This window comes from Anser cygnoides, chromosome 5 (assembly GCF_040182565.1).
Source record: "Anser cygnoides isolate HZ-2024a breed goose chromosome 5, Taihu_goose_T2T_genome, whole genome shotgun sequence".
Taxonomy (NCBI): Eukaryota; Metazoa; Chordata; class Aves; order Anseriformes; family Anatidae; genus Anser; species Anser cygnoides.
In genome coordinates, this window is record NC_089877.1 from 58,266,099 (window position 1) to 58,279,503 (window position 13,405).

The 13,405-nt window shown below is 38.0% G+C and overlaps 1 protein-coding gene across 7 annotated transcripts in view; it reads right to left on the bottom strand.

The window, feature by feature from the left end:
* The window catches only part of JAG2 (jagged canonical Notch ligand 2), a 68,396-nt gene that overhangs the window by 32,112 nt on the left and 22,879 nt on the right, over positions 1-13,405 (bottom strand). For 4 of the 7 annotated variants that reach the window (XM_066998452.1, XM_066998450.1, XM_066998455.1 and 1 more), the window contains 3 exons: positions 11,712-11,766; positions 4,946-5,200; positions 3,778-3,838 (listed from right to left, as the gene is read on the bottom strand). In XM_066998452.1, the coding sequence (XP_066854553.1) occupies positions 3,778-3,838; positions 4,946-5,200; positions 11,712-11,766 (371 nt within the window). The remainder of the gene's footprint in view (positions 1-3,777; positions 3,839-4,945; positions 5,201-11,711; positions 11,767-13,405) is intronic. The other 3 variants (XM_066998451.1, XM_066998456.1, XM_066998454.1) reach the window with 1 other exon arrangement.

Here is a 13,405-nt window from a genome sequence, read left to right on the forward strand (position 1 = left end):
CTTGCTTTGCCCAGCTTGCACAAATTCATTTTAGAGGACTGTCAACGATCTCAGCTCTCATTCATTCCAGTTAGCCTACGTGTTCTGAAGAAGCTTTTGTATCACAGTTGCATGGAAAAAGATCTGCATTTCCCAGGACAACCTAGGGCCTACCACAGTTCCAGAGATGCAGCTGAGCACAAGCAGAGCAGTTTTTGAGATCTGACCCCTTTTTGCTTCAAAGAGACATTTGAGTATTCAAAGACAAAAAGGAAAAGGAGAGAGGCTTCAGAAAATACACCATCCCAGCAGGAATATGACAATGTAGACCAGACATGAGGCATAACTGAACGTCTGCCAAGCCCATGCCACTCTGGATCACAAGGAAGTAAAAGATTAAGCTGTTAAGCAGCCTACTGACAGTTTAAGAGTGGTACCAGTCAGCAGTTTTAATCAAGGAAGGAGATTGTCAATTTGTGGTTTCTCTATGTTCACTTTGATAATTTCCTAACATGATTGAGCCTAACCCAGTTATAAGTCATTAGATAACTTCGTTCTTCTTTAGATAGTTTAATACAGCACCTAAAATGATGCAAAAACATACATAAAGCATCAATTCTTTTAGCTTGGCAGTGCTGCTTCTTAAACAGTCTTTCCTAGTACTTTGGTCTGGTGAAGTCAACCAACCAACAAGACCATTTGGTCTCCCACTGCAGGCCAAAAAGTTCACAGCTGTCAAACACTGAACCTGGAAATGGACAGAGTTCATGGCTGTTTTTTTTGTTTTAAAATGACTGCATTTTCCCATGTTTGCAAGATTCACCTAAGTTGCTTTCCTCAAGGATGTCATTTTGTTCGCTTTTCATCAAGTTACTTCTGAGCTGTCTTCAGAATAACCAAAAGCCTATCACCTAGACTCAGTGATACCACAAAATTTCCTACATCACGTTGTCTTAAAATCTACTATTTTTAATTTATTTGATGAAAATGCAAATAAATAGCCAACTTCACCATAACCTCTTCAAAACAATGGGTACCTGAACTTGTTCAACTGATGAGATCCAGTTTTAGCTAATTGCCTATCAGCTATTAGCAGTCTGCAGTCATTTAGCTATATTTAATATTTAATCCAAGAACAGCTCTAAATTACTTTGGAAAAAATCAAAGCATGGAGGGTAGAGCCTGGCTATGAGAGTTAGGCTGATGCCTCAGAGCCACCGCTTAAGTTATTTGCATGTTCATACAAGATGAAGATGGAAATCGTTTTCCATCTCTATTTATAAATGCCATTGCACACTTTGGCAACAAAGGAGCTATTGGCACCAGTAGATTTCCATACATCTCACACCCATGTTTTTCTCACATTTTCATTTTCCTTCTGAATTAAAAAAAGGACATTGTTTTCACCTGTTAAATGACAGTGGCAACTGTCCAAAAACCAGGAAGGAGGAATCTAGATTATAATTCAATAGCACCAAACAGTTTTTTTTAAATAACAGCTTCCTTTGTACTGCTGGAGATAAAGGTCACATCTCTGAGCCTTGTTTATTTTTAGTTCAGAATCATTTTTCTATAGAAAGTATTATCCATTTGGGTTAGAAGTTCCGCTTTTTACATAGCCTAGTAACCACTACAAAATACAAACTAGAGATATCTGTGGGACAGAGCTCCAGCAAACAAATCACTTTTAAAGAGAGCTGAGTCTTCTGCAATAGTGGAAATACAGTGGCCATACATAGAAAAGTCAGTATTTTCCTTCAACATGCTGACCACCAGTCTATTGCTTAAGCAGACCTGTGTTAAGAAGCAAGGAAAATAAACGGTATACAAACCATCTGGACCAGTAAGTCCCTTATTCTTTCCCCCAGTACTTTTTTCAGATAATAAAATCCATCCAACAAAGTAGTGAGATTTTTGGTCAAAGTCCTTCTATAGAAGCTTCTATAAGCTTTGTTTAGCTGGACCGATTAGAAGGAGCACCTAGACCTTACACTACTAGATGCTTTTCCATGTATGTCAGTGAGACTCTGTAAGGGAAGGCTTTGCTCCTGAGACTCCTTATTCACAGACACCTTAAAAAAAGGTATCACAAGAACCCAGATCATCTTCAAGGGCTCTGTATTCCACTCCTGAAGCCTTCCTCCTCCTCTCCAACTTCTATCCTTCCTGATACAGGTGGTATCACTGAGAGAAATGAAAGTTCACAACGAAACTGCACCCCCACACCCACAACTTTTTACATTTGCTTAAGCTTGTTTGTCTTTATTCAAAGGCTCTTTGCATTTCAGAAGCAAATATTCACAGGCTCCTAAGACACTCAGTTAGGCACAGGGCCCCGAAAACCCCTACATAAAGCAGAGTTCAGCAAAGATTCAGGGTTCCTGGAAACCTCAAAAAAAAAGGAGTACTTCTTACTAAGTAAAGATCACCAAGAGCAAGAAGAACCCATAATACTTAAAACCACGAGCAAAATATTTAACAATATGAAGAGATCCTAAATACCATTAAAAATAGTCTTACAAAAACAGAACCATGGTTTAGATAAATATCTGCCTTGAATAATCTTTTTAAGGGAGATTTATCTTTTTAAGGGAGATTTTTTAGCTCTTCAGAAGTAAAACACCATACGTACAACACCAATGTACTCCGCATACTGGTATTAACACAGAATTTGCAGTCAGGTTCAAGAGCTACAACACAATCTTGCACAAATCAGCAGCATCTGACAGAAATTTCAGGTGTATATCATTTAGTATAAAGTCATTCCAATGCAATGATTTAGGATTATGTTATATTTGGGATTCTGTTATCTGCCATACCCCACTATCAGAAACTGTCAGTTCTCCAGCAGAATGGGACTTGTTCACATCAGCTGTCACAGCTCACACACCAGCACTGCAAACAAAACTAGGCTACCTGCATCCAACTTCTGCCACTTCCCTGATGGTCAGTGTTTGCTAGTAGGAGAACGAATCAGAATTGCCTTAAACTATCAGAGCTTGACTCAATGATATTTGTCAGCTCTCAGGCATTCTTACAGCCATTAAGTCTTACATCAACCCAAGCAAAGATTCAATATAGCTTAAAACTGACCAGAGGTAAAGTTAAGAACTTACAAAGAATCACCAATTTGCAAGCAGACCAGTCTCATTTCTTCAATACCCAGCATAAATGTAGCACCTGTTTCCCCATGACCTACTGCATTAGATGCATCTTCAACAAGGAAACAATCAACTCTTCTCTGCTATCAGAGTCTACTTAATCACAAAGTTGCACAAACATTTCAGACACCGTTCTCTCATATTCAGGGACCAAGAACATTCAATTGGGGTATAAAGTTTAGGTTGAAGCTTAGTTTGCTGCTATAACATTACTACCCAACAAAGCTTCTTTGAGAAAAAGTCTATTATATTTTGGTGATGATACACACATTGAGTGTTCTAGTACTATGAGCATTTCCTAGTCATAACAGACATTCTTAAAGAGCAAGTTACCCTTTTAAAAGGCAAAGAAACAGTATATCAAGATCCAAGTTCCTAAGGATTTTGGAAAAAGAAAAGGATGGTTCTCATATAATAAATGCAAGAAGCATATCTGTTCAAGTCCTATAAGCATAAAAATATAACAGCGTTGCAAAACAGTATCTTACATGTGATGTCTACTTCATATCTAGTTGCATCCATGCTTTTGTACAGACTTTTTCAATTTTAAAGTAAGCCCTTTAAGAGTAGCAGCATACGTGGAAAACACTAGAAATATCAGTACTTAGAAGTAAAATATTCAAGCATGCAGACTTACTTGCATTCCCCAGGTGTACTGCAACCCCCATGGAGCAAATTACATCCTTGTTTACAGACAGCTGCAAATACAAAAAGTTTTAGTCTTCAGTTAGTCTGGGCAGCTAGATATCCCTTGGTATAGCGGCAATCCAGAACTGTTCAGCTAGGGCTTTTGTGGTGTAACTTACTTGTTGCTTATGCAAAGCAGATCGTCTCTGGGCATGTTCCAATACACCTAGCTTCTAGCTAGCTATTTCGTAAGACACCAACACTGCAGCTTTGTGAAAAATAACTCAAGGTATCTCACTGAAAACGTTGCTACCAAACTAAATAGGTTTGCAACAAGAGCATCTGAATTGGCATATTTATCAAATAGTTTTTTTTTTTTAATCAATTTGATATTATGTTAGAAATCCCAAGCTTCAGAAGACATACACATTTCTTGACCTAAAGATGGTCTCCCCCTCATTAACAGCTTTTTACTAGAGAGGAAAAGAAACAAAACAAAAACAAGAAGCCCTCAACAGAAAGATGAGTATGACAAGTATTTAGCACTAATTACTCACTGAGAGACTAAATGCAAAACAAAGATTTGATAGAAGATTAGTGGTCCATTAAGAAAGATTATTATACTTGAATTTCTGTTCACATTAAGAGCTATCAAAAAGCTTTCAGCTGTGCATATATTAAATTTTAAACTTTTTCATTTGTGAAAACATTACGGGAATTTTTACAAGATTAAAAGTCTACAGTATTACTGTTACCATCATTGTTCAAAAAGCCTCATGTTTACAAACATAGTACATTTTGCTTTGTTACAAGCATGGTACATTTTGCTTTGAAGAAACATCACCTCTGAAAAGAGTTAGTTAGCATAAAGTTGTTTCAGTGTTTTTGAATTCTAAGTATGTTGTGTACCCCCAACAGCACACACTGTACCCTGCCCTGGGCTTCACTCTTCACAAAAGGATGAGTTTTTCCTGTGTTATTTTAACAACATCTTTCAAACTTATTTCAAGAGGAAGTAACAAGAAAAAGTTTTGCTTTGACAAAGACTTGTATTCAAAGGACAACATCTATATGAGTTAAAATATGCAACAGCACTGATACTACATGTATCAACCACTGCAAGGGTTTCTATTATATTAACAATAGAACTAAACTAAAATGAAGTAAAAAAATACTACCTTGTTTACATTCTTCTCCCATCCAACCATCCATGCAGGCTTTGTTTCCATTTTGATCACATGTGTAGTGACCGACAAAATCATCTCTAGGGCCACAAAATTTATTGCACAGAGCACTGTAGTAATTTTCATCACACTTCACTCTTATTTGTACTTCAAAATGGGCAACAGGACCATTAAACTGTAGTGTCTTCCATCGATCTTCTGGGTTGATCATGCCAGCATGCGCCACTCGTTCTATTAACAAGTCTTCACCTATTTTTTTTTTAAAAAGGTAAATTCAACAGGTGATGATTTTGATAGCATACCAACGTGTAAATTCAAATCCAAAGTATTCAACTGGTTAAGAGAAAGCCTAGTAAAGAAAATGTTAAGTGATAAAGATCTACTGTGTAACTGAATTTTCCTTTGCCTTGCAAAGTTCATTACAGGAAGGCCAATTTAAAAAAAAGTGTCCCAAAGGAAATATTAAAAAAAACTGGAACATAATCCGTAGGAAATAGCTTATTTTTCAAGGCAGCCAAACATACCACACCCACATACTGACAACCAACAGCTTTATCTTGATCTGAGACTCTTTTTGCCTCCTTTTTGTTCCTATTAAGTCACAAGATCTGCATAATCTAGTAGCTGAGATATTAGTATAAACGTTCTCTGGTGCCAGTGTCATTTTAAAAATAAAACAGTATACTGTTAATTTACTGTAAAATTGCTAAACGATATAAGCCTACCAGAGCATTGACTATTACATACATCAACCAGCTTATTCCCGTTTCATCATTTTCTATAATGAAAGCAAGACATCTTTAACAAGCATTTCATAGAATACTTTGTCTAGCTAGTATGCTGCTTTTTTGAAGAAACATACACGTGAACCAAGGACTATCAAGGGACCGTTCTCTTTGTATCCTGCTTATCCTTATCCCCTGTGGAGCTACAGATAATTATGACCACTGCTGCAATACACTCTCACAAGCATCCTGCCTTGCCCACACAGACAGCAGCAGCACTGCTACCACCAGCCTCAGTTAGCTGAGACCACACATGCACAAAGTATTTTAGCAGTTGCATGGGACAAATGGATTCTAAAATGTAAGATTACGGAACTACCAAGCCCAAATATTGACATTTTTATGAATGTCAACTTTGTATTTATGTATTTTAATCTTGATACAAAGGCCTCAGTACTAGGAGATGAGGCAGTTATAGCACAACAAATTATACAATTGTTTGAGTAAATATTGAGAGTAAGCAAGCGCAGTAAGGGTAAGCATGGACAATGAGTGACTTCAGTGATAAGAGCTTCCAAATGAGATCTCTCAAGCTACTATTTAAATCTGGCAACATCCTACTGTAAGTTTTTCCTAGGTGACTACAAACTGCAGATGGAACTCCAAGCACTATTCAGGGCAAGAAAAGGGCACAGAAAGTCCACTTGTGTACATGAATTTCATACACATTTATGACGTTACTATAATATTGCTAGCTCAGCAGTTCAGTGTCCATTTTCTTTAATGAAGATTCTTTAAAAAGCACGCTAAAAAATGGAGAACCAAAAACTGTGCACAAAGACTAATAGTGAGATAGGGTCTCAACTTCAGATTATTAATGATAATAAAACAGGCCAGGCTGATAGCAAGCACTCTCATATTGAACTCTCATATTCATCAAGTGCATTTTACACACTTACTGCTCAGAAACATATCAGGCTTAGAAAATAAAGCCAAGAAAGTGACTATTTCTCACCTGGGAAGCTAGCAAGAGCACAGAAGTATCCTGTACATCTGCCACCAAAGCTGCACTACCCCCTCAGAACTCAACTAACAGTTTTTCAGTCATTCTACCGTTAAACAAAAGGTAATGAAGTAGTGGGCTCTGCTTTTGTTACGTTGACATCTTTTTTCAAGCATGCTTCTACCATAAAAATCTTTCCTCTTAAAAATAAAGAACACTGAAGTAAAAGGTAAAAGCTATGTTTTAATTAAGCACTGAAAGGTTCTCCAATTAAGTCAAAGCATCTCTCTGCTTTAATATTACAAGTGGTAAAAGCCATGTATAGGCTATAATTCATGCTTGCCTGGACTAGTCTGCATAAAACATTTTATGGCTGGACAAACACATTGAAGTCTGTCTTTAACTCTCAAATTCCTATATGCAAAGTCCTCTGTCATCCAGCAGCACAAAGTCAGTAGCAGACTGAACAAGCCTGCAAGCCAGAGAAAGCTGCCTGCATGCTGTTTGCAACTCAGCAGGGTATCTAACATACCACCAGCCACCTTTAAAAGCTTCATGATTAGATTCGACATCCTTTCGTAATATGATTCTTCTATAATGATTATTGATCTAAAAGCCTTGACAAAAAGTGCCGAGTCACTGGATGGTCAAGGAATTTGACCAAAGAGCAAGTATGCATTATAAACCTATTTTCCAGCTATCAGCAACACAGGCTCATTGAAATGGCTGCAACAGCCACAGCCATACTCCCCAAAGGGTTTCATCAAAGTGCATCAGATGGACTGAAAAACATACCCTGCGATTAAAGGAGTGACTAATAAAAATCTTATCAAACATCTTTAAGTTAATGCAGATTCATCAAACCCAGTTAAACTGGAATAAGCATTACAGCTATTGGCAAATATACCTATACAGAACATTCCTCTTGATACGTGGGGTCAAGAAATGGGGAAATAAAAAAGGCAAAATTATTTTAATAAAAAAATTAAACTTCATCTTCACAAACTCCTCTGAAGAGAACATAGTTTCGACAGCTTTTCCTTTGGTTTGTATCAGTAGAAGGGCACAACAGCCTAAATAAGCAAGCAAAATAATTCACCCCAACCATAAAAGGCACCAGGGAAAAACAGCTCCAAGCCATCTAGTTTTAATACTACATTCATAAGTACCATAGTAAATTTTGAGAATAAAGAGATTCTGCTTTACTTCAGACTTCATAGCGAAACCAAGTAGTGGGAAACATGTTTATCAGGGTTTCTCCTTCCTCCTCCACAATGCTAAAGTGATTCTGAAGATATTCTCTCCTACATTTCACTACTGCGATGAGGCAGGTTTGCTCCCTGCATCTGGTTTACCATTAAAATTCACCTTACAACCCAACCCCACAGTACTTTTAGCCCTCACTAAGGCAATAAGCCACATAACTGAATCCAGTTATCGGTCAAAGAACAGATACAGTACTCTAGCCTCCCCTTCATACTCCTCAGAAGCAAGAGGCTTCTTTTCCTTGATGAAAGAAACCTACAAGCTTCTCTAGAAAAATCAGACATTGGTACAAGGACTTGCACAAAAGGAGGTGATGGCTCAAAGTTTCTACTTTAATTAACATTCACAAAGCATCTGATTTTTGGAAGAGGAACTCTTATCTTAAGAGTATTTAATTGCAACCTTGCTATCAGGAGCCATGAGTACACTTAATTAAGAACTTCACTCATCAACATGCTGACTTTTAGCAGAGGTCAGACATTCCCAACAAGGCACTTACAGGGCAATACAAGAGGCAACGTTGGTAGCTGTATGCAAAGAGACGAACACAGTAGCATATGTACTTTGTGCCTAAATAAACAGGAGGTACCACCTCCAGAAGTACAGTCTTCAGCATCTTTCAAGCAAAGGTTTTAAAGCTGTAAGGACAGATCAGTCTCCTACAGACTAAGATGAAAGAGGAAGGCAATCTGCATCCCAGCAGCAGACAAGTACTCAAATGGAAAGTTACTTCACGTGTGAAGATGCCAGCTCACTTCAGAACAGCAGCACTGGGTTAAGCATTGCCCAGACCTCTGCTGTACAAGACAGCTGCCAAGTCAAGTGACTTACCTGGAAAATAGCGAGAACTGCTGTGACAGAGGACAGAAAACAGGCCCTTTACAGTGATTCAGTATCTAAGCCAGTTTCCTCTCCCCCTCCTTCACCCTCACAAAGCAAACAAGTGGTAACGCTACACTGCCACGAGCTTCACTCCCAGTCCATAGCTTGGTGGTGTCCTGCCAATACTGCTGCACAGAGGAGGAAGGAAACACAGGAAAAGTTTGGGAATCTGTGTTTTCAAAAGCCCCTTTTAAGGTAAGTACCAGGGGATAAATATACCCTAACAGACTTGTTCTTGTGATGGGTGCTTCACAGATCTACTATAAGCACTCTTATCTTGCATTTAATGCTTGCAAGGAAGAATACAGGATACTAGTACATATACAGAGGGAAACAGAACTGTTCTAAAATCTTTTTTTGTAATAACACCTTATCAGAAGTCCAAATGGGAACAGAGGATTTGCAATCAACTTTCAGCCTTACTCATCCCCTTAAAGGGAAGTAAAACCTGACTTTGGAACCATTAATCAGTTCATAGAGAGACTGGAACTTTAAGCTTTCTCACACTGGCAACAGAAGACGCAAAACCTGAGCCAGAGATTGACTCAGTGCTCAGTACATGGCAGGGAGTTCAGCTTTCCACAGATATTCCTCCCCTCTCCCCCCAGGATGCAGACATTGTCCCTTTTTTCTCTGGAAGCAATGTTGTGTCCCTTTTCTAATCCCTTAGATGTGCATTCTTACTGATCTGTCCTGTTTGGCAGTATACAGAAATACAAGGAGCAGTCCCTGCATCTTGTCAGACTCACAGGGGAAAACCTACTGGAGCATCGCCTGCCAAGACTGCTCTTGGAGAGAGAAAGAAAAAGCTAACAGATCTCTTTCATGAGATTGGTAAACAGACTACTGAAACATTTAACCTCAAGACATGTGTTTAGCTAGTCCCCTGTCAAATTATAGGCTAAAAAAGCATAACAAAACTCACATGACAAGCCTCTGTTTCAGATGCAATACAAGTTAAGAGCACCTCTCTGGCAGCCTACATTAAAAGGGAACTTCACCTTTCATTGGCAGTTTCTCAGGAGACCTAGACTGTAATTTGAGGCACTTGGACTGCTGTAGTTCATTGAAACCATTCTTTAAAGGAGATGGCCCACTGGAACTCCAAAAGACATTATACATTAGGTCATTTTGGGGTTCGGGGAAAAAACTGACATCAGTGGAAGTACACAGGTTTGTTAAAGCATGGTGAAGAGATCTGAAAGGCATAAAAAGGAAAAACACAAGCCTAAAGTAAATATCCCCTTATCAAGAATATTTTAAAAGTTTTAAAAGAAACCGGGCTTTGAAAGCTACAGATTTGCAAGAGGATTCAGCAGATTCAAGGACCAACATAATAAAGAACGGTCTTTTAACTTTTTAAGTTTATTGAAAAGAAATCAGCTTTTAAATGCACACATCTCATGCTTTGCAGGATAGGGTCTTCGTGCTCACTCCTTTCTACACAATCTCCTGAGCTGATAAGCTACCTAGAACGAGGGGGGAAGGAATATTCAATATTCACTGTACTAGCTGCCCCTAGGTAAATTATTCCCAAGCTGGAAGCTATTTGAACAAAGGAACTTCACGTAGTACTTTTTCAAAAAGACATTCAAATAAGATCACTGTAATCTGTTGCTGTGTAGGATATCTAAACTTATTCAAGATTCAGGCTTACTCTGCTCAGCACACAAGATCTCATTTGAATACCATATCCAGCTTGGGAAACCGCCATTCAAGTAGGCTGTGGACCAACAGAAGGGTTGCAGCAACATGAATTACCAAAGATCTAAAGAAAACATGCCTATTAGAAAAGATTGAAGCTGTTGGACAAGACAAAAATTGCTTAATTTTAACAGAGGGAGGACTGAGGAACAAATTACAAACTCAATTACTTTATCACTGGACACAGACTATGTTAGGAAAAACTAAGTTAAGAAAGTCTGCCAGGAAAATCCAAGTGGGACTGGTCCCATCTTCAAGAGGACCTTCAAACTCTAACATAGCCTCAATATTATTTTAGCTTTGCCTTTTTTTGGTGAACTTGATGCATCTTGCTTTATAAGGATGGTCAGTGAAGCAGCAGAGAATAGAATGAATAGTTAGAAAATGACGATTATCTGGGGCACAAATCTTCACTATCTCAATGTCTGAACACTTATCTTTCTCTGTAACAGTCCCAGCCAAGATTAAATAGTCTATTATCAGCAACAAGTTTGATGTTCACTTAGCACTTGCAGCTACGCATTTTTTATTTTGAGAGAAGTTCATAAAACATTACCAAGGATCAGAGAGAGCTCTACTTCAGCAACAACATGGCAACCAACACCTTCAAATTATTTTAAAGTATTTAAACACTAAGCTTGCTTTTCCTTCAGATCAATAGCCATGCTCTGATAATAAGGATTAGTATTTGCAGACCAGAAACAAGGTAACTTTCAGTACTAATAAAGAAACAACTGGAGAATGAATCATACCAAGGCATCCAACTTTAATTTACAGGCAGCAAGAGTGCTTTGTTTGCCTGATCATGGAAGTTACCACAAAAGGCAGTGAAGGGTGAACAAAAGAGTATTTAAAGTGAAAATCTACAGCACAGATCACTTCCCTTATGGGGAAAAAAAGGGTTTACCATAATTTTTAAACTTTCTTAAAGAAATTACGTATTAAGATCTTCACTTGCTATGGTCCATTCTATTTCTTACCACTACTAATTTTTTGCCGTTCCTAATACAATCCCCCTCCCTACTGGGATTTGTACATACCCTTCACTTCGATTGCATCCTCCCATTACTTTGTAAAGATGGCTAATTGCACCAGCACACCATGTCCCCTTCTCCCCCTGAGATCTGTGCACATACAGCACAAAATAAGTGAAACCTGACAGTTTTACATAAATACTCACCACCTTTTGTATCATTATCCCAATCCCATGCTTCTAATACTAACGTGAACGATCTCTGAAAAGAAAAAAAAGACACCAGTTAGATAAAAAGCACTGTTATAGGCCAGACATAAACAGTGATTTGGAATAAGCAGATATTGCTGCTACACGAAAGCCAACTGAAAGCAGTTTAAATTTTCACCACTTTACTGTCATGTGAAAGCCCTTGAAGGCATCTTCTCAAAAGCATGAAATATAACAGCATTAAAAACTGTGGGGCAAAGCAGGCTAACAGCAAAACAACAACATCTTCCCCCACACACCAAGGACTGAATTATTATTTTTCTCCTCCCACTGTATTTATTTCTCAGCTTTCTTAGCCACAGAAATCCTTCTCAGAAGCAGCTCTAGAAGGTTTGAACAAAGTAAAGGGTCCTGAACTTTGGGAAATAGATACAGTATTTAAGACAAGCAAATGAAGACAGAAAATAAAATCAGGGTCATCTTTTTAGAAAGTGCCCAAAACACAAGTCTATAGAACAAGCCAGTTTAGATATGTTTTTTCTAGAAAAAAAATCCACCCTCCATCCATTAAAAATTCAGACTTTTCTCATGAAAGGGGAGCTGTGAAGAATGGACCTGAAAAAGACACAGCAGAAACATTTTTAGAGAAAGCATGGTTGGTAGTAGATTTTCCACAGAGGAAAAATGAAAAGCATCATTTCAGACAATTTGATAACTGTTTCAAAAGAACACAAGCTTTACTTCACTAAAGCAAGGCTTCAGTAGTTTCCTTTGGTTTTATGACCAAATATGTAGGATAGATGTTGACATTTAAATATTAAGGTTACTTAGGGGAAAAATGCAAATGCAACTTTATGCATAGATGTGATGTTTACCTGTTTTAAGTTTAACAAAAGCAGCTGTCAAACACCTTGACTTTGAAAGTTTCCAACTCATCCAAGTTAAAATAAAGTTTCTCACATACATTCAAAACCAGTAACAAAAACAGTTATTGCACCACTATCCTAAAACCCTCTTATATACATCTTTGTGCTTAGAGGCAAGCCACACCAAAAAACTGAAACTCATTAAATACAGCAGAGCCAAAACTTCATGCGTGCTGAATTCACGGGCTAACAACCACCTATGAATTCACATGAACCTGGGGATTTTCAGTTGAGGCATGAAGAACACCCTCTTAGGAAGAGGATAATGTAAGAATTCATCTATATTTCATAGCTATTTCAGCCTCCTATATCAAGAGACGAACATTTTTACTGCGATAGTTCATTAAGTGCTTTGCACACCCATGCTTCCCACCAAGGAAGGTTGATTATAACACTGAAATCTCCCTATTTTACAACCAAAAAAAAAAAATCCATGCAGCACCATTATTAGAGCTCTTTGCTAGACATCCCTCATGACTACAGCAAAGGACCAGTCTACTCAGTAAAACCATTAATAGGGTGCCTATTCTATCACTGAGTTGCATTAACATATAAACCACAAACTATGCCTTTGGAAAAAAGTTTCTTCTGAACCTTTCAGCCTCAGACATTAGGAAAAAGTGATTTACCGTGACTGGAATGCAAGGAAAATAAAACTGTAGTGGTAAATAGTCATATTACACTCAAGGAAGCTCAGCAGTGACTATACTGGACAGAGGCATACTTGTCTTCTTCCAAAGGCAGTTCCAGCTCAAAGCATAAAGA